Source organism: Xenopus laevis, chromosome 7L, assembly GCF_017654675.1.
Source record: "Xenopus laevis strain J_2021 chromosome 7L, Xenopus_laevis_v10.1, whole genome shotgun sequence".
Classification (NCBI taxonomy): Eukaryota; Metazoa; Chordata; class Amphibia; order Anura; family Pipidae; genus Xenopus; species Xenopus laevis.
Window position 1 is genome coordinate 134,351,440 of NC_054383.1, and position 25,013 is coordinate 134,376,452.

The 25,013-nt window shown below is 39.5% G+C and overlaps 1 protein-coding gene across 2 annotated transcripts in view; it reads right to left on the reverse strand.

Moving 5' to 3' along the window:
* Positions 1-7,860: 7,860 nt before the first annotated feature.
* Positions 7,861-25,013, reverse strand: part of LOC121395681 (IgGFc-binding protein-like) — a 37,609-nt gene continuing 20,456 nt past the window's right edge. For both annotated transcript variants that reach the window (XM_041569816.1, XM_041569815.1), the window contains exons 18-30: positions 24,337-24,895; positions 24,060-24,259; positions 23,711-23,852; positions 22,155-22,483; positions 21,387-21,957; positions 17,969-18,564; positions 16,772-17,336; positions 15,641-16,227; positions 14,212-14,782; positions 13,831-14,030; positions 11,546-11,920; positions 10,415-10,704; positions 7,861-8,494 (exon numbers count right to left, since the gene is read on the reverse strand). In XM_041569816.1, coding sequence (XP_041425750.1) covers positions 8,485-8,494; positions 10,415-10,704; positions 11,546-11,920; positions 13,831-14,030; positions 14,212-14,782; positions 15,641-16,227; positions 16,772-17,336; positions 17,969-18,564; positions 21,387-21,957; positions 22,155-22,483; positions 23,711-23,852; positions 24,060-24,259; positions 24,337-24,895 — 4,995 coding nt within the window. In that variant the 3' untranslated portion in view covers positions 7,861-8,484. The remainder of the gene's footprint in view (positions 8,495-10,414; positions 10,705-11,545; positions 11,921-13,830; positions 14,031-14,211; positions 14,783-15,640; positions 16,228-16,771; positions 17,337-17,968; positions 18,565-21,386; positions 21,958-22,154; positions 22,484-23,710; positions 23,853-24,059; positions 24,260-24,336; positions 24,896-25,013) is intronic.

Genomic DNA, 25,013 nt, shown 5'->3' on the forward strand with positions numbered 1-25,013 from the left:
ATTGGTGGCAAAAGAATAAAAAGATATTTACAATGGACATGTCTACTTAAGTTTTATCAAATATTTTCATCTAAGCATTCAGTCTTGGCTATGTCAGTAAAACTTACCATCATCAGGTACCTTCCCCAAAATGAAACTTACTTTGAACATTGTTGTGCTATATAAAGACTTGCCTAAATTTCACCAGCCAATTGCAAAGAGTTTTAGACCCTTGAGAAGTTTAGAAGGAATGAAAGATCAAAGCATATATTTAATGATGCCAACCCCCACTCTCACGCATCAGGTTCAGTTTGTTAGGGAATCTTTTGGTCTAAAGAGACCTATATATAATGAATGAGACTATTGTTGTATGACCTGATCTTCATCAGAGCTTGAAGCTACAATAACTGGTATGATACAAGAAATTAATGAAAGAAAACAAAATGTGAGAACTACCAGGGAGTATGTAGCAAATTACAGAATTTTCAAGTGCGAGCTCTATATTTGCCATTATTATTGTATATTGTTTTAAAGGTAAAATTAAACTTAAATTAATACAGGGGTATATTGTTGCATATGTTTTCAGTGACTTATCTCCTATTTTTGCCACATCTTCTTGTTAGGATATTAAACAAATAAATAGTTTATAGGAACAAAGAGATTACAATAGTCATCTAGTATGGTAGTCATGATGTTTCTCATCACAACATACCTGAATCCAAGTGTAGGGCTCTGCTGGGATTCAGACCAGAAATCTCCTGGTTATATGTTACTCTTCCTTATCTATGAGCAAGGAGGACAACAATGAAGATCCCTGGTGAATGTGGACTTTCCACCTCTCTTTCCTACTGTGTCCCAGCAGCCCTATTGGCTATTTAGAGCCAGTCACCCAGGACTGGGTGCACTCCATTTAAACCATTCTCCTGCCTCACTTCCTGGTTGTTGCTAGTGCTCTTGTCCCTAGTTTTCTAGTATTCCTGTGGCCGACTCTAGACTCATGTTCAATTGAGTGTGTATTCTTTTTACCAGATTCAGTAGAATATTGGAACTAGAGATAAGGAAATATAGGCACCTGCTAACTCAGGCTCTGCAACTCGCTCTGCCGCGCCTGCACAGCCGACTCATGGGCTGGTTCCGTATTGGCGCAAAACACATCCTTTTTAGAAACCGAGTGATGCCTTACATTGGAGGAGCAACTGCACTTTTATGCTAGTGATGAAATTAAACGTTGAGTATCCATTACTTACACATAGGAGGTGGTCACATATATTTCTAAAAAAACACAAACATTTAAAGGGCATCTAAACCCTCTGGTGGAAGAAAAAGAACACACTCCCTAGTAATTGCACAAAGAGGTGTAACTCTATCAAAAAATTACTACACTATATATTACTATTTTTTTGTTGTCTATCCCTGAGCTTATTGGGCTAGTTTTCTTCCTACAAACAAAAGACTGTATTGCGATTTATCTGAAGGAGAACAGATTTTAATATCGGCAAAGGCAGTGAACTGCAGAGTCTCTGCACTTTATTTTGTGCAATTAACTCAGGAATGTACCCTATGTGACTGATAAAAAATTTAAATCGATAAAGAACAGAATACAGTATATCTAATATTGGAACATCATTTAGAACATGCTCAAGTGACCCTTCCCTGAAGGTGGAAAAATAAAGGCCATTTGCTAATGCAAGTAAAGTAAGCCATGTGCAATTTTGGACACAAAGAGCCATTTTTTAACCATTTTACAGCCTTGCCCCCATAATTCCACCATAACTATGGCCATGGTCTAAATTGCATCTACTGAAAATGAGCCCCATCAGGTACAAACTGTATCTTGCATTTTTAGATTTGTGGTTGCCTCACTTCCAGAGCATCTTATTCGCTAGGAACAAGTCTGCTGTGTCTACTAACACAACCCATTGTGAGAACACTGGAGCCACTGCAATGTGTTGGGTTCCCCAGCATCAGTAGGCATAGCTGTGCACCATTCATCAGAAGAGGAAAGATGGACCAAATGGCAACCATGTGCAAGTGTAGAAGCCGGTTTTAATGCAAGTACTATAGGAATTGTGTCAATATGCAAACTCCTATTGTGAATATTTTGGAGCACCAGCACTTGCAGATTTGCAATAGTCCAGATAAACTTTTTTACCATTTCTTCTACATATTATATATGAAATAAGTGCTACTTGCTCCTATTTCTGTAGAGGAAAGAAAGGAGATGAGACAGTAACCCTCTCCATGCATCTGCCATTTTTAGGTTTTTGCTGATGAGAAATGACACTACGCATGGGGCTTAGGGTAGTGTTACATGGACATATCTACTTTGATAGTGTCCAACTTCGACCTGTTCCAATGAGAAATGTGTACAGTACTTGTTTTTGACCTCTACAAATATTTATGTTAGGTAAATTACATCTAGTCAATCTACCAAACCGTCTTCAAACACCACGTCAAAACCTGCCATACTGCAGAACTCTAAAATCTATTCACAGTGATGAGTAGTGTTGTTTAGTATAGAGACATCAAGGCTTCTTATATTGTACCAGGATGCACCAATAAAACAATATATTCTACTTTATAGCTGCTAAACCTGTAAATAATTGGTTGATATGAATTACGGCTCTGGGAAAATTTTGCAGTTGAAACTTTTTGTTAATTTTGTTAATAATGTTTGGTTTAGACCAATGAATCTGCTGTATATGGCATAAGACTCAACTGACTGAATTTGGCAAATAAAAACCACAACAAAATGTTATCTTTGCTTTAAGTACATTTTCAAGTTTATTTAACTATTTAATTGTTTTACTGATGATTAAACCCTGGAGATGAGAAATGAACCTTTTATTTTTTCATCAAAAGCTACTGTAGTAAATCAAAGTGCGGGGTGACTTTGGGCATCCTCAGGGACCTATTGTATCTGATCACTCAGCTGATATACAGAAATAAGATTAGTGCCAACTGCTTAATGAGGCATTTATTCTTCATGGCCATGTTAGCAATAAATTCACATTGACCATAAAGTGGTAAAGTCATCTCCGATGTACTCTGAATTAGTAGGGTGCTGGAAGCTTTTGTAAGTGAAAGACAGAAGGGTTGGAAAACAAGTATTTGATTCACTCTAGCAACACATATCAACAGAAATTCGGCAGACTGGCTTCACAGATATTATTTTCATTTTAACTTTGGGAAAGCATTAGGCCTGCCCATAATGCACCCTAGGTACTGGGGTTTTTGGCCCAGGAGCCTTTTTGTTCCCCAGCACATTAACACATAGCCAGTAGGCTTCAGTGTTTCAGATCCTGGATCGATCAGGTAGGGCACTGGTTTACAATTGTTGGTATGCCATATCTGCTTGATTTTCAGTTGCCTTCCTCTATTGCTGTTCGAGCTGTTGGTGGCAAGTGCTTGTCCCCCATGTATGTGCCCTTCCAGCCTGCCGTCCAGTGGCGTATGTGACCCCTTTAATTTTCTGGATGGACGAGGGAGGTGGCAGTTAGCATAGGGTCGGTGTTAAAAAGTAGCATGTAACAAAATTGTTGCTCGTGTCAAAATTGTCACGCGTCCAAATTATTTTGACAATCATTAACTTCAATGTGTTTTGCAAATTTTTCGCTGTTTCACAAATTTTTCGGCGACAGATCAGTAAGTACTGACATGGAGGTTGTCTAGGTAAAGGGAAGACTGGTTCATACTTTTTGTGATCCATAGATGAACTCCATGTCAGTATGGCCCATCCATTTTCTGGTACTTTTTAGAAGCTTTTTATAAAGTAGGTGAGTAGGGCTGCTGCAGGCCAAGCTTCCATGTGGTTGTAGCATCCCCCCACTCATCCCTATGAATGGTGGTCTTATGCTAAGGGCCACCATCAGGGGGTACTCCTGGACCAGGCCAGGGGGTGCCGGCTGTGCTGCACTTTTCAAAATGACAGTGCCAATGCCGTGTTGCCTCTTCCGAAGTCCTGAACCGTTGAAGTCCTGAAGACCCGAAACACCGAAGTCCCGAACTGCGGAAGTCCCAAATCCATAAAAAGACCCGAAGTCACGAAAAGAGTCGAAGTCCTGAAGCCGCGAAAAGACATGAAGTCACGAAAGGAGCTGAAGTTGAAGTCCTAAAGCCACAAGTTAATTTTTACTGAACACCAATGTGTGTTTTTTTTTTTATTATTTAGACCGCTAGCCACCAATGTATTTTTTTAATACTCTATAGGCCCCTGCCACCAATGTTTTTTTTTTTTAATTTTTCTGGGGCCCCAAAGTTTTTTTTAATTTGTAAGTAGGGCCCTGGTGCCAATATATTTTTAAATTTTTTTATGGGGGGCCCTGGGGCCAACATTTGTTTTTAAGTTATGGGGAGCCCTGACCACCAATGATTTTTAAAAAAAAAAAATCTTTAAAAAAAAAACAAAAAACTTTTATGGGGGGCCTTTGCGCCAATGTTTATTTTTAACTTATAGGGGGCCCTGGTCACCAATTATTTTTTTTAACTTATAGGGGGCCCTGACCATCAAGGACTTTGTATAACTTGTGTGTTGGGGGGTTTACCTATTTTAAGTCTGATGTCTGTGCGATCTTTTAACTTTGGTGTGGGTGGGATCTGCGGTGGGGCTTAGGGTTGTTGTAATGTTTTTGTACGTGGCCCCGTGATTTCTAATGGTGGCCCTGCTTATGCCTATAAAAATGGGTGTTGGTCTCTTAAAAGACGCAAGCGGGAAAGCCTGTGGAACCAATGCTGTGGTCTTGGCTATGTGTTTCTTTGTAAAGCTAATGGCGTGGGAGAACTAAGCCCTCTGTCTGAAAACAATACCCAGGTCAGAAGAGACTTACCCCAAGAAATGCTACCATGCAGAGAGGTGCCAGCCTTTGAATACTATGAAAGGAAGTAAATAGTTAGGGACCACCATATTTTATGATCATAACTTTGTAACTCAAACTCCTGTCTGTAAATAAATGACTGGAACAATTGGTCAGCAAACCACAAACTCGTCAGACAGGTGCACGTGCAAGGTTGTCCACTCCAACTGGATAAGCAATGCAAAACGAAATCACAGCACCATCCAAATTGTATATAATCTTTAAAGTGGACCTGTCACCCAGACACAAAAATCTGTATAATAAAAGTCCTTTTCAAATTAAACATGAAATCTAATTTCTACTTTTTATTAAAGCATTCATGCCCGTTGTAAGCTCATTTAAAAATCTCAGCTGTCAATCAAATATTGTCTGCCCCTCCTCTATGCCTTAGGCAATTACTTTCACTTTCCATTCAGCACTTCCTACATGTCACAGCTCTCCCCACATTCCCCCGTTCTCTTTAACATTTAATTGTGTAGCCAGTGTATAGAAATGGACATCGGGTCCCATTCTGGTGCACAAACAAGATTCTGAGATGATACAAGACGCGTCTTAACAACAGTGTCCACAAAATGGCTGCTGCCTGCTTGTTATAATTATGAATTCCCAGACTGAAGGAAACAAGATTCAAATAATTTATATCGTGTAATTAAAGTTCATTTTGCTTGACTAATGTGATAAAATAGGATTTTGAATAATTTTTTTGGGTGACGGGTCCCCTTTAAAAAGCCTTTATTGGATTTCAGGCTTGGATCTCAAACGAACAACATTTCAGGCCTGTGTGGCCCTTGAAAAAAAAGATTATATACAATTTGGATGGTGCTGTGATTTCGTTTTGCTTTGTAAATAAATGCACTTGCATATATACTAGATTACTTATGAGACAGGGGACTAGGAATGTTCATTGATTAATCCCCTCTATTTTTTGTATAATGGGAAATAATATTGAATTTTGGGTAAATTAGCCCTCGTCTCTCTTTGAATTAGCTCAAGGTCAGTGATCTCTATTACTCACTTAGATCTACAGTCTCCGTTAGCAGCAGTCCATTATTTAGGGAGATTACCTGTGCACTTGGAATATAATTATGTAACTCACAAGGACTAAACACGGAGGAGCTCCAGTTTCCATGTTTGCCCTGTTTAACTCATGAATAACCACTTTTGTGTGAGACAGCCCCGTCCTTTTCAACTGACATATGTCAAGTGGCAAATAAAGGTCAAATACACATGGATTTGAACACCATGTTTTGCTCATAGTAAATGCCGCCTAATGTTTATGTCACTAAAGCTATTGTACATTTGCCCTATTCCACATACTTCTTATACAGGCAGAAATACACTGTTTTATGTTTGTTGGGATTAAACAGATAGGATTAAGGTGTCAGTCATTTGCCCATGTAGCTGAGATATTTGTGCCAGTAGACTATTTTTCTTAGCAAGATGAAGGATAAAAGAATTGCAAACATAACACAGCTATTGTTGTTAAAGCCCTGGCTCTACACCAGACTCAGGGACCCGTGAAATTGAGGAATCAGAAAACTCCAGAGTACAAACATTCGCTTTATCAGATTGTATACGAATTTCACTGCGATGATCTATGACTGGTATGAGACTGTATATGTCTATATGAGATTACAGATAACATCTCATTGCATATGTTCCTCGGGTGTTTCCACCATGGCAAAAAATGTTGATTAGTTCAGACAGCTCATGTTGATTTGTCTCCTGGCTGATGCTCAATATGATGTGGTGTAGTTATTCAGTGTTACACTGTATGTCGTATTATTTATTCTTGTCCATCTCACATCAGTCTCTGTTATGATTGCATGTTTCCTATCTGTTCTGAACTTAGACACTATTAATACTCTGCCAAGCCTGCCCAATAGCCTATAATTTTGCTTGTTCCTAGTCTGCCTGTCAAGTGACCATTGAGACCTTAGTGTCCTACTTTTGCTTCAAGAAGACATTTAGCCAGATCCAGCTTCTAACAGATGTCAATTTTAAGTCCTTTCTTTCAGCTCTGAAGATGACTTGATCCTGTCTCATGGTGTCATTTATAAACAACAAGTGCAGTGCAGGTGCACTATGGGATGCAAAAGGAGAGACCTGTGACAATGGTGCATTGTGCTCTTTCAGTTCTTCCTAGCGTTGCTGGGGTCCCAAATAAGGGCTATGACAGGACTGTCAGCCTACAGGAGGCTCTGTTTTGGTAGTACACCTGGTTTTTATACAACCAAAACTTGCCTCCAAGACTGGAATGCAAAAATAAGCACCTGCTTTGAGGCCACCGGGAAGCAACATCCAAGGGGTTGGAGAGCAACATGTTACTCACGAGCTACTGGTTGGGGATCACTGGTCTAGTAACTCATTTATGAGAGGCTACAGAATTATGGCATTTCGATTCCAACATGTCAGGCCTCATTTTTGATTTACCACATCCACTTCAGCCTAGATGCCCGCTTAGAGAAAAAAGAGCAGGCACTTCCAAAGACCAATCCTCCAGGCAGACTTTGTCAAATCATAAATCTATTAAGCGTTTTATATCATTCAGATACTTAATCATAGGCTCTTATTAAGTATCTGAATGATATGAAACGAGTAAGGCTGTTTCCTTGAGTAATGAAATAAACTACTTATGATTTGACAAAGTCTGCCTGGAGGATTGGTCTTTGGAAGTGCCTGCTCTTTTTTCTCTACACGGTGGTCCGCTCCTTTCTCACAATTGGTGAGTTTTACTTTTTTGAGACCTGAGAACTTTATATATATTGCTATTATCAACCAGTGCTTATTTTTCAATTTGATAGATGCCCCACTTACCCCAACCTCACCATCTTTTTAATAAACCATGTTGATTTTTGGGTCTGTTCTGTCTGCATACTTAAAGATTTTGTTCTGACTTGTATTAATGAGTTAATAATAAATTAGTTTTATGGTGTGCTGTTTTTTTATACTAACACAATACAAATTTGATATAAATGTATTTTATATAACATGATGACATACAGTTTAACAATGTGATGGGACAGAGTAAGCAACAAAAACATTGATTTTAATATATTTTTCTTTGGACTTTACAACTTTGAAAGAGTGTGTGCCATTGCCATTGTATCATGCTATGTATATAAATAAGCCTTTGATACTCTGCAGTTTTGGTTAAATTCACAGTTAGACCACTTTCCCCTTTCCATCGTCATCAGTGTTTCTGTTATTGATCATTTTTTGCTTGCAATAAAAAGAGAAGATGCTTATATATATAAAAAAAACCCTTTACACGAAACACAGTGCACTGTATACATTGAATTAGTTACATTTACAATACTTGGTGATATAATATACTGTATTGATTAATACAAAGACCAACACCAACTTATAAACCAAAAGTTCTCTTGCGCATATCATTGACTGAGTAAGGTTCATGGCAAAGCTCAGATATTCATCCGCCTCAATCATCATTACTTAGTCCTCATGCTGAAAGATATATTTTATGAACTTTTTGTACCGCAATGACCTTGGATCCTAGAACTTTCCTTTTTTGTTTCCACTGTTCCACTAATACATTCAGACACACAAAAAAAATAGATTTAATCAAAATTAGGAATTTATATTCAGATATAGTTGAGTAAAAAGTCGTTGTGTTTGGAACCAAAACATCTCACGATGGGCTAAAAAGAAAAACATATTTATGTCAGCATAATTATCCATTGCTTTATGAAATTTTGGATATCTTTGCATTGTCATACTTTATATAAAATAATTAGATATACAATCAATTTTCCTATTTTTTGGCATCTTGAACTTGAGGATTTTTTTTAGTGAGAGTCACTGGGAAAAGCCCCAGTGTAAACCCATCACTGGAATTTCTTTTTTAGGTTGTGCTGATGGGTTAACTGAAGGGTACAACATGAAAAGTGCGGGATATAATTATTATATCAGAGAGGGGTGGGGTGAGGTCACATCACTAGTGTTCTAGGTTCAACAGGTAGGTGATCCGTTATCCGGAAAACCGTTATCCAGAAAGCTCACATTTATCCAAATGTTTAAAAATCATTTCCTTTATTTGTTTGTGAAGATTCTCATTTAATCCAGGTCATGGTGTATCTATGGAAATAAGTCAAATCAACTGGACCTGCTGTGTTTTTTTTTGTTTAAAGGATAAGTAAACCTTAAAAACAAGTGAATGTTAAATTAACGAGGGTGCTATTTTAAGCACTTTTGTACATTCATTATTTATTTTGTTTTTATTCCAAGATATTAAAAGATACATGTACTGTTAATATGAATTTTTGTTACAGCAGCACCACCTGCTGGTCATTTTCCCACCAGTCTGACCACAAATTAGTCAAGGAAATGGTCAGGAGAAAGAAAGAGGCTGCTCTGATGTTCTTCTGCTTAGGAAAGATTTGAGAAAGGTTTCTAATTTTATTCCTAAGCAGAAGAACATCAGAGCAGCCTCTTTCTTTCTCCTGACCATTTCCTTGACTACTTGGTGGTCAGACTGGTGGGAACAAAATTCATTCATATAAAACAGTACATGTATCCTTTAATATCTTGGAATGAAAGAAAAATAAATAATGAATGTACATTGCAAGAGTTCTTAGAATATCAGCCTCATCAATTTTACATTCACTTATTTTTAAGGTTTACTTATCCTTTAAGACAAGAAAAAAAGCAGCAAGTCCAATTGATTTGACTTATTTCTATAGATATTCCATGACCTTTTTCTGTGTAATAATAAAACTTGTACTTGATCCCAACTAAGATATAATTAATCCTTATTGGAAGCAAAACCAGCCTATTGGGTTTATTTATTGTTTACATGATTTTCTAGTAGACTTAAGGAATGAAGATCCAAATTTCAGAAAGATCCGTTATCCAGAAAACCCCAGGTCCCAAGCATTCTGGATATCAGGATAAAATGTTCTGATATGTTTTTTTTTTAATAGAAAAGCATATCCCAATATGTTTTGGCCACAAGGGACCATTGTCATGGGAACAGTTCTGCAAAAAAATTAAAATTACTCGATGATGGCCCCTTGTAGCCAAAATGCATTGGGATATGCTTTTCTGTTAAATAAACTTTTCCCAAAAAATGAGTGATGTGCTCAAATATGCCTTTTTCTTCATTATTATTTCCAGGTGATATCCTTACAGTGATTTAGTGTGCCACTCATAATGTATCTTTTATCCTTAAATATGTATGGCTTAAACAACAGGTCCCACTTGGGCAAACTTTCACACAATTCTACCTCTGGCTGGTTAGTCAGGTACTATTCAATTTGAACCAAAATGACCAAATTATACTATCCAACTTATCATCTGACTTGCTATGCAGAGGTTTGGGTTCATGCAGTCCTGGATCATCCCATCACACCATGCAGAAATTGAAAGGGTTCCTGGGACATCTTGATTTGGTTTACATGGAGAATTACTAATTATCACTTGAACCTAGGCTTGGTTGATCAACACTAATTTGACTGAACCAAAGCTTAATTCATCAAAGTATTCTATTGATAGGCCACCCAATGAGGGACGTACAGCTGAATGGTTTAAGACCTGATTAAGTAAAGTCAAAAGATAATTACCATGTTGAGAAGTGACTGGCTGTCCAGGACTGAATGGCATGAGTCATGCTGCTTGCTGCGTGTCCATTATTTAGGACTAGGTCATCGATTGCAACTCGATTAAAATTCCCACAAGCTCCACATATTTCTCCAGATATCTTCTCTTTAGCAATCAATGTAACTTCACCTTCTTCACCTAAAACTACTGTGATGTGGTCAACAATTGAAATTGTCACTTTGCCATTGGAAACCAGAACCTGCACAGAATTATTTCCAATGACAGTTGGAGGTTGCACCTTCCATCCGTTCAGCTGGAAAGAAAAATGGCAAAAGAAAATGAGTTACAATGTGTTTTTGTGGAATGTGCAGCCCTTGACCTGCTATTGTTACCCAACATCATCATCAGCTAAAAACTGCTCTTGGAGCTTTCTATGTTAGTGGTGAGTGATTGCTCCTTAGAGTGGTACTCCCTAAAACTTCACAGTTCATTCACAGGGTTATGTATGTATTATGTATGACCAGTGATCCCTAACTAGTAGCTCGTGAGCAGCATGTTGCACTCCAACCCCTTGGATGTTGCTCCCAGTGGTCTCAAAGCAGGTGCTTATTTTTGTATTCCCTGCTTGGAGGCAAGTTTTGGTTGCATAAAGACCAGGTGAACTGCCAAACAGAGCCTTAATTTAGGTTGACAATCCACATAGGGGCTACTAAATGGCCAATCACAGCCCTTATTTGGCACCCCAGATAGTGCTAGTGTTGCTCCCCAACTCCTTTTAGTAGTGATGGGCGAATTTGCGGAGTTTCGCTTCGCCGAAAAACACGGCAAAAAATTCGCCAAACGGCGCCGGCGTCTCGTTTTTGACGCTGGCGCCCGTTTTTTCTACGCCGGCGCCCGTTTTTTTGACGCCGGCGCCCGTTTTTTACGCCGCCGTCCATTTTTCAGAAAAAAAATTTTTGACGCCGGCGAATTTTTGACGCGAATTTTCACGGGCGTTTCGCGAATTTATTCGCTGGTGGCAAATTCGCCGCGAATTCGCGCCTGGCGAATAAATTCGCCCATCACTACCTTTTAGGTCTGAATATTGCTCACGGGTTCTAAAGGTTGGGAAACCCTGTGTTAGACAATGACAAGGACAGAAATGTTCATCTTACCCAGCATTCCCTCTTCCCATTCACTGTGATCAGCCCTTGGGGTATGAAAACATGCAGTGCTGTTCCTCTTTTAATGCCTCCAGTGCATTTACTTCCAACCATTGTCACCATAAACTTCTTATCCGTTGTCTGATTACAAGACGAGGCTAAAATAAATGCCCCCTCTTGTGGGAAAGCACCAGAGACGCCATCAAAGGTGGTAAAATGAAGTTGTTGGCTTATGGTACATTCAGAATCCAGTGAGTAACAACCACGCAGCCCATCTCTCAGCTGGCAAATCTCATTAGCCGAACAGTTTGATTCTGTACAAGATACAAGTCCTCCCTGACAGGTACAATTCTGCTGGCAGCCCTCTGATATAAAGGATTCATCTGCCTGTGGAAATCAAGTGAAATTTCAAGGTTAGTATTTTTTGAGGCATCGAAAGTAAGTTATTCATGTCAAGAGATAGTTGGTAACAATTTCTTTGCCCTGTGTGTGTGTTGGCTTATTAAATGTAAGGGACCTGTTATCCAGAATGCTGTTGACCTGGGGTTTGGATCTCCATACCTTAAAGGGATACTGTCATGGGAAAAAACATTTTTTTTAAAATGAATCAGTTAATAGTGCTACTCCTGCAGAATTCTGCATTGAAATCCATTTCTCAAAAGAGAAAACCGATTTTTTTATATTCAATTTTGAAATATGACATGGGGCTAGACATATTGTCAATTTCCCAGCTGCCCCAAGTCATGTGATTTGAGCTCTGATAAACTTCAATCACTCTTTACTGCTGTACTGCAAGTTGGAGTGATATCACCCCCTCCCTTTTCCCCCCCAGCTGCCAAACAAAAGAACAATGGGAAGGTAACCAGATAGCAGCTCCCTAACACAAGATAACAGCTGCCTGGTAGATCTAAGAACAACACTCAATAGTAAAATCCAGGTCCCACTGTGACATATTCAGTTACATTGAGAAGGAAAAACAGCAGCCTGCCAGAAAGCATTTCTCTCCTAAAGTGCAGGCACAAGTCACATGACCAGGGGCAGCTGGGACATTGACAATATGTCTAGCCCCATGTCAGATTTCAAAATTGAATATAAAAAAATCTGTTTGCTCTTTTGAGAAATGGATTTCAGTGCAGAATTCTGCTGGAGTAGCACTATTAACTGATGCGTTTTGAAAAAACATGTTTTCCGATGACAGGATCCCTTTAAGTCTACTAAAATGAATTTAAACATTTACTACACCCTATAGAATTGTTGAGCCTCCAATAAGGATTAATTATATATTTTTTGGGATCAAGTACAAGCTACTGTTTTATTACTATAGAAAAAAAGGGAACCATTTTTTAAAATATGAATTATTTGAGAATATGTGAGATGGCCTTCCAATAATGTGGAGCTTTCTGGATAAATGGTTTCAGGATACCCTTTTCTATCCATAGATAGTTATGTACTAAAAGGATCAACTTCTCTTTTGGTTTTGGTCAGGCAAAAATAGTTTGTACACCTTTTTAGATCAAGACACAGTTTTGTAATATTTACAATGTGCTCAACACTTGCCAACTGTGTGGGATAGATTTATAAAAATTTAAATTTGAATTATTTTAGCCATTGGAGAAAATCAAGGCAAACAATTGCAAATCTGAATATATTCAAAAATTTAAATTATTGCAGCGATTGGAGAAAATCAAGGCAAAAAAATGTAAATCTGAGTTTATTCAAATTCATGTTTTAAGATTCCGCCACTGAAAAAAAATTGCGAAAATGTGAATGAAAAAAAAAAAAATCCCACTAAAACTTGGCAAATGGCTTCACTGTTCACCTTGTGCCAGATCCCGTGTCAGGTGCAAAGCTCAGTGCACATGCCAGCCCTGTACTTACTACCTACCTTGAGACACCACCCCCATAATGAATACAGTGCTACCAAACACAGGCAGCATTGTATTCATGGTAGTGTTTGCTGGTCTGTGTGCTCTTAAACAGAGACAGGATTGTCCCATTTTTGTTCATCTCTTTGCACCCTACCTTCCACTACTTAAGGTGCTGGGTGCACCGGCTACAGAGCCACACAGCTGCAGCGTCCCTATACATTCCATTCTGATGGGCAAAGCACTAATCAATACAGGCAGTTTTAGGGGCAAGGAAGGAATTGCTGCAAGGTGATATACTGGTATCGATGCTGCCTTTCCCTGGAGAGGGTTTTGCGGAGGTAGAACTGATGTATTTTGGCACCTACTATGACACTGTTTGGGAAAGTCAACTAAGTCTTAACCCATGTCAATGTCAGAAAATACTCTTACCTTTAAATATCTTCCTTTGTAGGCACAGCCACAGTTATTGAGGCTCACACATCGGTGCCCATCAAAGACGTAACCGGCATCACATTCACAGCCCTCAAAGCATTTGTCGGTGCAAGAACTGGGTGCAGAGATGCCATAGCAAGTCGTATCACAAGTCCGGGTGCACAGTTCATAATGGCTGTTGACAGGGCACTCAAGGGCTATGAGCGAATTTAGAAAGAAAAGCAGGGTTATAAGTTCTCTATCTTTAAGCCAACATCTCTAAACATTTTATACATCTTCAATAGGAAGTGAAAACAGGTTTTTATTCTAAAGGGGAAGTTCATCTTATAATTAACTTTATGATATAGACAGTAATATTATAGACAGTTTGCAACTTACTGCAGTTTGTAGCGTTCCTCCATGTACCAAGTAGGGCTCCCATAGACTGGCATTCTGCAGCATAGGCTTGTAGGCTCATGCATAGAACATCCTTGCCTCCATTGCCAGCACACACATCATAGACACAGTTCTCAACGTGCCCACCAGGGGGCAGTAATGCATGGCAGCCTCTGAATGGACCCTTAGGATCTGCTAGAAGTCCACACTTAGAAGGTGAATTAGCCAGTTTTTTCTGAAGTGGATCGCAGACTGGGCATTGCCCTGCTGAGCAACCACCGCAGCTTGATCCATCTTTGGCTACAGCCCAGGAAGAACCAAAGTGATCTGGATATATAGCAAGGCTGCCATTGGGAAGCTGGAAGTCATCCGACATATTACTGTTAAAATTGCCACAAAGTCCTTGAGTTATTCCAGCAAATGAGCTGGGAACCCAGACGGAAACAAAGTATATTCGATCAAAGAGAAGTCTTAGACCAATCTTGCTCTGTAGAATCACATTGTTTCCCTCTTGGTTGAGCCAGGCCTGACCATCAGTGGATCGATAAGGAAGGTTGTGTCTTTCATTGTTGACCTGTGAGAAAATATGTAACAAGTACATTTCAATTCTTTCCAGAAAAAATGCAAGTATAATGCATAAAAAAAATATGATTAGTGTATTGATTAAGTTTTTTCCCCACAATGGCAGTGTTTTTTTTCCCAGAATTCCAGCTTTGTTTTGGTTGCAAGGAAATGTTGAGGGCAATTCATTAAAATTCACATAACTGTGCATGCATTCAGTTGCAAATCTGGCACATTACCAGTTGGCCTGATATTCAGTGTTTGGAATGTGAGTGATGTCCACTCAGGGTGCAAAGGGAACCCTGGTATTACCTCTTGGTCCACAGGTGGTGGTTGCTCCAGGGTACCCCTATATTAATTGGCATAGCTGTTGTCAATTCAGAATAGGAGCAGGGGTGCTCCGCAAATGAGGCGCGTTGAGGAACTCGCCTCAGGCGGCAGCACCCCCCTGGTTGCCAGGGGTGGCAGAAATGCCGCTCCTGGTAACTAAGAGCCGAATTTCCGCTTTTAAACCCGGATATTTGGCTCTTCTAGTGCAGAGAGTGAAATTGCGCTCTCTGCACTAGCGACGTGGACCCCCGTCTGGCACTGAAGGTGAGTGCTGTGGGGAGGCGGGGGGCGGCAAAAATGAAGGCCGTCTCAGGCAGAAAATTGGGTAGGATCGCCCCTGAATAAGAGGAACTAGTAGTGGTGCCAAGTGCAACTATAAAGAAGTGCAAAGAGCCAATTTTGAACCTTTGTACCATTAAAGAACGCATTTATGACTGAAGGGAAAAATTGTGGGAGCACAATGCACTTTCAGAATGAAGAAAAGAGTATAGATAAAGCAACAATAAGTCAAACAGAGCCTGAGTACGAATGTCATACTGACCACAATGCTCCCCAAGCCACCTCTTTCCAAGCGAATGGTAAGATCTCCAGTAGCCACAGTGACTGACTTGGTGACGGCCACATTTCTATTTCCAAAGGGTTCATGATCGACTGTCACAGAGAAAGTTGTACTGTTGGTATCTACTCGAACTAGTATGTAGGTGCACGTTCCCTGAAAGTCATACCGGACACCATCAAATGTCAAATAGTGGGGATCTCCTGAAGCTGTGCATTGGCCAAAATGGGATGCATGACAGCCTAGAACCCCTTGAACCACACTGCACTCTTCATTAGGTCCACATTGATTGCTTTGGCAAATGACTTCTCCATTATTGCTACATTTGCATTTCTTCTGGCACTGGCCGTCAGGGTAAAATTCTTCCCCTGATTTGTAGTACTTTTCATTAAATACACAGCCGCATTGAGCAATAGGAACACATTCTTTTCCACTGAGAAGGAACCCACTGTCACAGTAACATCCTTCCGTGCAGGTTTTTTCACAGGATCGGGGAGAGGTAAGTCCATGGCAAGTGCTGGGACATCCGTTTCCACAAAGCTCATAGTGACTATACGATGGGCAACTCATTGCTGGAAAACAAATTCAGATGCAAAGATTTTACAAACAAACATACAAAAAAATACAACTTAAAATTAACTTGAAAAAGTATTAAAATTCTAATTTTTGCTGGTAGAAAGTTGCAAATTCCAAAATGTTCAAATTTGCATTTTCTGAACTCATATTTCTAATATGTATCAAGGGAAAAAAGTCTCAAAAAAAGTAAAATGAATAAATTCTGCAGGTAGAACCCGGCAGGCTGTAATATATGTCAGTGGAAGGGGTATTTTCAACATTTAAGCTATTTTATAATGAGTTTGGAATAATGTGATTAATGAGGCAATTTAATCAAATTTGCAACTTAAAGCAACAGGGTTTTTGCAAACTTAAAGTTTAAAATGTGTAAATCTAGTTAACTATACAATTTTTGTAGAGGGGGCCGATAAAGATCTGAAACACAATGGAGATAGGGCATAAAGGGGTCCTTCATTTGGGTTGGATAATAACAATTGTATAAGAGTGACTGAGGAAAACTGCAATGGAGTATATGCCTATTAAACAAAGTATGGAGCTTACGGCAGAAGGATGGTGTCCTCCAGTTTATGATGTTGACGCCTTTTCTCTGACATTCAAAGACATAGGATGCAATATTGTTGCAGTAGGAGGTCTGGTGACCTTTATATTGGCAAGTATCAAAAACACAGTCCTCAAAATAAGGTTTAGGATCTATCACTGCATGGCAACGACTGAAAGGCCCATTAATACTTGAAAGGAGCCCACAGTACTTTTCACTTCTATATGGCTCCAGTTCCCTTTGAGTGCACTTAGGACACTCAGGACAATCATTTGAGCATCCCGGTACTTCCCCCACTTTCCAATGATTTCCAAACTCATCTGCAGTTTTGGCCACCATTCCCTCTCCAACTGTGAAATCATCCAATGGGTTTTGGTTGTTGTTGCCACACAAACCATTCACTGCACCAACATAGGTGCTTGGCAAAATCACTCTGGCATAACTGTTTCCATCAAAGGTCACAGTTACATCAAAATCTGTTTTGACGAACACGTGGCCCCCACTGATGTAGGCAATGATCTTTGTTGTTTCATAATAGTAAGGTAATTCAGTCAAAATCCCATTGACCTAAAATAAAATTTAAAAACATCAAAGATTACAACATTTCCACACACGCCAGTCACACCTTATTGGGTGCTAGAGCTCAGGGTCAATACTGAACTACAAAACCCTATTGATTTCTTAAGCCCTGGAAAAGCAATGAGGATTGCATTAATTTTAGCACAAATAGTTTTATAGGGACTTACTGAATCACTAGAAATTATTTGCACATTATTTCCATATTGAGTTAGCATGTTCCCCAATTAGGATTATTATCCCATTGGTCACCTGGCCCCTGGGTGGTGGGATCTGCAGTAGAATATGCAAAAATGTCCTCTATACATATGGTCACACATCTGATCCACCAAACCTGATCCCCATTATGACAAAAGCCTCCGATGATCCCCACAAACCCTTCCCACTCCACACAAGCCCCAAAAATCACACTTTTGGTTGTTTTGGGATCAAGGGGGTACCTCCTATACCCCACTGATGGCAGCCCTCACTAAAACAAGGTAATGTACCCTCCCATTTAGCCCCTCCAGGGCAACTAGATTCTGAACTGAACTTTATGAATCTGTCACATAACTACCACCCTTCTGTTCCTCATCTAACTTGGACAGATACGGTTTTGAAAACTTGAAACTGGTAAACAATACCTTAATTTTCCTTGGGAAGTCTTTGCTCATACTTATTGTATAGTTGTAGACCTCCAATATGACATCTTTGGTGTGGGACACTGCCTTGTTGCCACGGTTGTCATTCTGAACATTAACTGTAAAACTTGTGAGGGTTGAATCATTAGACACCACTCCAACCATCTGATAGATGCAGGTACCCATGAAATTGAACCTGTGTCTGTCAAATGTTGTATAATGAGGGTCATTTGATGCAGTACAGGTGGTGTATTGTTTAGGATAACAGCCGTACTTTCCATTCACCACTTTGCATGTTTCACTGACTTTGCAACTTGCTTGGCGGCAAACAACCATTCCCAAAATGGGGTCACATTTGCAGTTTTCGCCGCATTTATCTGCCCAGAACTCTTGGTTAGGCTCATAATACTGCCCTTTAAAGTTGCAGCCACATCTTGATATAGGGACACATTTGTCAACACTGAGGACAAAGTTCTCATTACATTGACATGTTTCGACACAGGGCTTTTTGCATTGTTTGGGCGCATTTCTCTCTGAGCAGGTGGCCGGACAAGAATTTCCACAAGCTTCATAGTGACTGTTCTCTCCACATTTCTTAGCTGAAATAACAGAAGGAAATCACATGACTATTTTTAAATTAAACCAGTATATACAAAATGAATCCACACCTTTTTTTGATAGTTTTGTTTAAAAAGGGAACTTCTTCTCAGATTGCATATTTTGTAAAGCTTCCCCCCAAAAAAACCAATGGAGATGTTCTTAGAGGGAACCATTTTACTTCCACTACCAATTTTCACCTATTGCTGACAAACCTTTCTCTAAGAGCCCATTGAGGGAATCCTGGAGCTATGTCCACCTTAGAGATGATGGCAGCTCCAATGTTTTCCCCGCATTAATAGATGAACTTGTATGTGATTCAAAACAGGAGGTGAAATGGAAACGCCAGCACAATTAGGGGCCGATTCACAAAGGGTCGAATATCGAGGGCTAATTAACCCTTCGATATTCGACTGGAAATTAAAATCCTTCAACTTCGAATATCGAAGTCAAAGGATTTTAGCGCAAATAGTGCGATCGAATGATCGAAGGATTATTTCTTCGATCGAACGATAAAATCCTTAGAATCGAACGATGCGAAGGATTTTAATCCAACGATCGAAGGAATATCCTTCGATCAAAAAAAGTTAGCCAAGCCTATGGGGACCTTCCCCATAGGCTAACATTGAGCTCGGTAGTTTTTAGATGGCGAACTAGGGGGTCTAAGTTTTTTCTTAAAGAGACAGTACTTCGACTATCGAATGGTCAAATGGTCGAACGATTATTAGTTTGAATCATTCGATTTGAAGACATAGTAGTAGTAGTCGAAGGTCGTAGTAGCCCATTCGATGGTCGAAGTAGCCCAAAAAAAACTTCGAAATTCAAAGTTTTTTTACTTCGAATCCTTCACTCGAAGTTAGTGAATCGGCCCCTTAGTGTATGTGAAAGTTTTTGGATGCAAGTACCTAATGAATAGTGTCAATTTAGACTTGGGTGACGCAAACATTTTAAAAACATTTGGTTGTAAATAACACTGGGGGGCAGATGCATCAAGGGTCGAATACCGAGGGTTAATTAACCCTCGATATTCGACTGGAAATGAAAATCCTTCGAATAGCGAAGTCGAAGGATTTTGTGCAAAAACTGCGATCGTTCGATCGAAGGAATAATCCTTCGAATCGAACGATTCGAAGGATTCTATTCCAACGATCGAAGGAATATCCTTCAACCAAAAAAACTTCACCAAGCCTATGGGGACCTTCCCCATAGGCTAACATTGGGTTAGGTAGCTTTTAGGTGGCAAACTAGGGGGTCGAAATTATTTTCTTAAAGAGACAGTACTTCGACTATCGAATGGTCGAATAGTCTAACGATTTTTGAAGTATGCTATGGTATTCCGTGGTGCCCGGTGTGAGCTGTGCTACAGTATGTCAAGACAAAAGGACTCATTTACTATAGGTACAAAAAATGATAAAAAGCACACCCCTTAGATCAGTGGCCCCCAGCCAGTGGCTCGTGAGCAACATGCTGCTCACCAACCCCTTGTATGTTACTACCATAGGACTCAAAGTTGGTGCTTCTTTTTCAATTCCTAGCTTGGGGGCACGTTTTGGTTGCATAAAACAGGGTGTACTGCCCAAAGAGGCTCCTGTAGGCTGTCATTCCACATAGGGGCTACCAATATTCAATCACAGCCCATATTTGCCAGGAACTTTCTGCATGCCTGTGTTGCTCTCCACCTTTTTATTTACATTTGAATGTGGCTCACGGGTAAAAAAAAGTTGGGGAGCCTTGGTTATTTTGTTACTTTATTGTGTTAGTGGGAAGGATGTGTCACAACACTGTATATTGAAACACGGAATGCACAGCACTGGGAGATTAGTTAGAACTTATTGATTATCTATCAGACGATAGCCCAAGATATAGGATATGATTTACGTTTTGTTGTATGACACAGGTGATCACATACACACGGGTCACGGGTACCAATAGATTTGGAGTTCGAATAGCTCCATAATGGGCGCACGATTATTTTAATCACCGGATGTTTTTAATTAGTGGTGGGAGGTTAACACTTCACAACACGTCAGTTCACGTTGGTGATGTCACTGGAGGTTCGCGCCAACACTGTGGGGCCCATTCACTAAGTTCAAGTGAAGGAATAGAGGGAAAAATACTCGAATTTCGAGTAGTTTTTTGTGCTCCTCGACTATCGAATTGGCGTAAATTCGCCTGAGTAGAATGATTCGAATAGATCGAGTGCAAAAACGCTGTGACTATTCGCCCATTCGATATTCGAAGTACTGTCTCTTTTAAAAATACTTGACTACCTACTTCGCCACCTAAAACCTACCGAATTGCTTTAAAAGCCTATGGGAAAGTCCCATAGGCTTGTTTTCTAAGTTTTTGATTGAATAAAAAGGCATTCGATCGATCATTCGATCGAATGAAAATCCTTCGAGCGAATATTCGATCGTGCGAATATTCGCCAGCGCGTAAATTCGCCCGAATTGCCTATTCGATTCTATTCCCCAGTTGAATTTCGAGGGATTTAACCCCTCGAAATTCGACCCTTGATACATCTGCCCCTGTGTATTTATTTTGGTGGATGTATTCCTTTTTTGTGCTTTGAAAAAGGTGACAAATGTCAGTATGTGCCAATAATTTTTTTTATTTAATTATTATAAATCCTGAGCAGTGCGGCTTTTTCTTGCTATACAATTTGGATTTTTCTGAAACAAGCACTCAGGCACCAGTGGACCTTGTTTTTCGTGAGTGCCAATATTCCAATGTTTATATATATATATATATATATATATATATATATATATATATATATATATATATATATATATATAAAATAAAATATTTAAATAGTACTTACGGCAGGAAGAAGGCGTTCTCCAATCAGAAATGTTAATGCCATGTTTCAGACAAGTACTTGCATAGACATCGAGAGCTTGACAAAGGATAACTTGGGCTCCATCATTCAAACAGACATCATAAACGCAACTGTCAAAGAAGTTTTTAGGAGAGACATTCTTAATACAATCTCTAAATGGCCCGTCCTCTCTGAGTATTAGACCACAGAATGCTTCACTTTCATACTGGCGCTTCTTGCTTTCTTCACATCGCTTGCAATTTCCAGAGCAGTAGTCCCAACAGAATTGGTCTCCATCGTCAACTTTCCAGCTTCCTGCCCATTCGTTTATGGAGGTCATTTGCGTGTTATTGGGTGATATTAGCTCATCACTGCGATTTCCATTGAAGTTCCCACAAAGGCCAGAAACACTGTTGTGGTAGCTACTGGGGAGATTAATGGTCAAATACCAGTTCCAGTCATATTTCACAACAAGTCCAAAATCAGTTTCCAGAACCGCGCTGCTACCGCTTTGGCTCACTTTCACCTTCCCGTCTCTCAGAGTGAAAGGCAGATTGGTTAGGATGCCATCAACCTGTCCATTGTAAAGGAACACAGGATGAATTCTTTCTACTTCACTACATCATTTTTTATATATTCATGTTTGTAATCCATCATTAAAAATCTGAAGCCTCATTGATTTACCTTCAAAACCTCTACCTTCTAGTTCTACATGTAAATAAAATACCAACTTCTGCAAGAAAGAACATTGTGTAATAATCAATAACTCACATGTATTTTGCCGACTTCTCCAACTCGGATGCTTATATTTCTTTCATAGATCATGACATTTATTAGTCTGACATAAGACACGGATTGGCTGCCTCTGTTGTCATTTTTGGCTACAATATGGAATGGTACCAGGCTAGAGTCTCTTCCCATGTAATTGACTAGTGTGTAAGTACATGTTCCTTGGAAATCAAAATTATAGGAGTCAAAAGTGACATAATGTGGGTCTCCCCAGGCTATGCAGGTTCCAATTAAATTGGAAAGACACACGGCTTTTCCATCTTGGACTTTACAGGTTTCCATAGGACGGCAGGTTTTAGACTTGCAGGGGTCTGTAAATTCAGAAACAGGTTTAAGGCTCAAAAAAGTTTGCATTCACCTTAATGTTCTCTAGACCAACCACATAAGGGTGTTCATTTATGAAACCTTTGTCATTTTTACAAATGTTATTGCTTGGAAGACCCTTCATTATGCAGTATAAGGTACAAATTGAATAACCAATATCACAACTACAATACAATAGGCTAATTTTCCAGGACACCCTGCTAAATATTTACATGCATTATAGTCACATTAAGGGGCCCATTCACCAAGCTCGAGTGAAGGATTCGAAGTAAAAAAACTTTGAATTTCGAAGTGTTTTTTTGGCTACTTCGACCATCGAATGGGCTTCTTCGACTTCGAATCGAAGGATTCGAACTAAAAATCGTTCGACTATTCAATAGTCGAAGTACTGTCTCTTTAAGAAAAAACTTTGACCCCCTAGTTCCCCACCTAAAAGCTACCGAACCCAATGTTAGCCTATGGGGAAGGTCCCCATAGGCTTGGCTAAGTTTTTTTGGTCGAAGGATAATCCTTCGATCGTTGGATTAAAATCCTTTGAATCGTTCGATTCGAAGGATTTAATCGTTCGATCGAATGATTATTCCTTCGATCGATCGAACTATTTGCGCAAAAATCGAAGGATTTTAATTCCCAGTCGAATATCGAGGGTTAATTAATCCTCGATATTCGACCCTTGATGAATTTGCCCATAAATGTTTAAAGGGATTCTGTCATGGTTTTTATGGTGTCGTTTTATTTCTAAATTACACTGTTTGCTTTGCAAATAATTCCCTCTACCATATAAAATTGTACTCCTGAACCCACATGTACTTTTTTGCTGATATATTTGTTTGTAGAATTCAGATCAGGTCATTGTACTTGATCCTGTGCTTTCAGTAAGAGCCAGCACTTCATAATGGAACTGCTTTCAGATAAATTATTGTTTCTTCTACTCAATGTAACTGGTAGAGTCGCAGTGGGACTTGGATTTTTACTATTGAGGGCTATTTTCATATCTACCAGGGAGCTGTTCTGTTGATAGGCTGCAGGGGGGAAAGGGGGTGATAGCACTCCAACTTAACACAAGTCACGTGATTAAAGGCACCTGGGAAACTAACATGTCTAGTTTTGGAAAAAACAACAACACGTTTTCCCTTTAAGAATACCTAATTATTCTGAGTTAAAGCTGCCATTTGTAAAGTAGACATGGATGCTGTCATTTTATGAACACTTACCAATATTGATGCAGGATCTTACGCCATCCACAATCTGACAACGCTCATCTTTATTACAGGCAGTGTTACGGCAAAACAGCCCTGAGATTGGGTTGCAAGTACAAACAGAACTACAGTTCTCATGTAGCACTGTTTCATTTGGCTGTGAGAAAAATATACAGAGAACTGACATTAGAGGGTTTTATTAAGTTCTTGAGATCTGAGTTGAATTAACAATAGAGTGGATGGACCTGCACCTGTGGTGTTGGTGGTAATAGAGCTTTTGTAGTTCTTTCTTTTCTTTCTGTATAAAATGATTTCCTTTTTCACTTAAGGCATTAAATCAAACAATACTATTCAACATCAGTACCTTGTAATATCTTCCATTCTGATAGCATCCGCACTCTTGCAATGGGACGCAGCGAGTGCCATCAAATAAATATCCTCTATCACATTCACATCCTTCCTCACAAAGACTGGGGCAGTGGTATGAGCCAGAGAGAGACGCACAACTGGAGACGCAGAGATCGGCACATGGGCTGTAGTGACTGTGTGCCGAGCACTTCATATCTGCGGGGAACAAGGAACAATTGGGGACCCCTGTATTTAAAATACAAATATATATCTCAAACCGTAATCTTTCTTACCACAAAATGATTCTGTCCTCCATGTTATATTTCTGACTCCAGCTTCCTTACAAGCGGCAGCATAAACAGCAACATTGTTACAAAGCATGACGGTATCCCCATTTGCTTGGCACAAGTCAAATATACAGTCTTTTAGGAAAGGTGCAGGGTCCACAACAGAATGACATTGGGCAAAAGGTCCTGTGGAGGAATTAAGGATTCCACAATAATTGATTTGAGAAAATACTTTCATCTTCGCTCCTTGGCATGTTGGGCAAGGGTTCTCCACGCTGCCACAGCCGGCTTCACAGTTCTCTTCTGTTTTCCACCTCTCTCCAAATGCAATAATATCATTTGATGTTAGACCAACATCATTCATGGAGTTGTCATCGTAATTTCCACACAGACCACATGTTTGGTTTCTATAGTTGCCAGGAACCGTGACGGTGGTGTGGTAAGAAAGATCATATGTCACAACAAGGCCGAAATCTGTCATTATGACAGCTCCTTGACCATAGAAATGAACAAGAATTTTACCCGACAATAAAGTGACTGGCAGACTGGCATCAGCTCCATTTATCTGAAATAAAATAGTATTCCATGAATTAAACAAGAAACCAAGAGTCTGCTGCATCATAATCCCTGTTGTCTCTTTGCTTTATTGAGTGGTTTAATACATCTTTTCAATATAAAAAGTT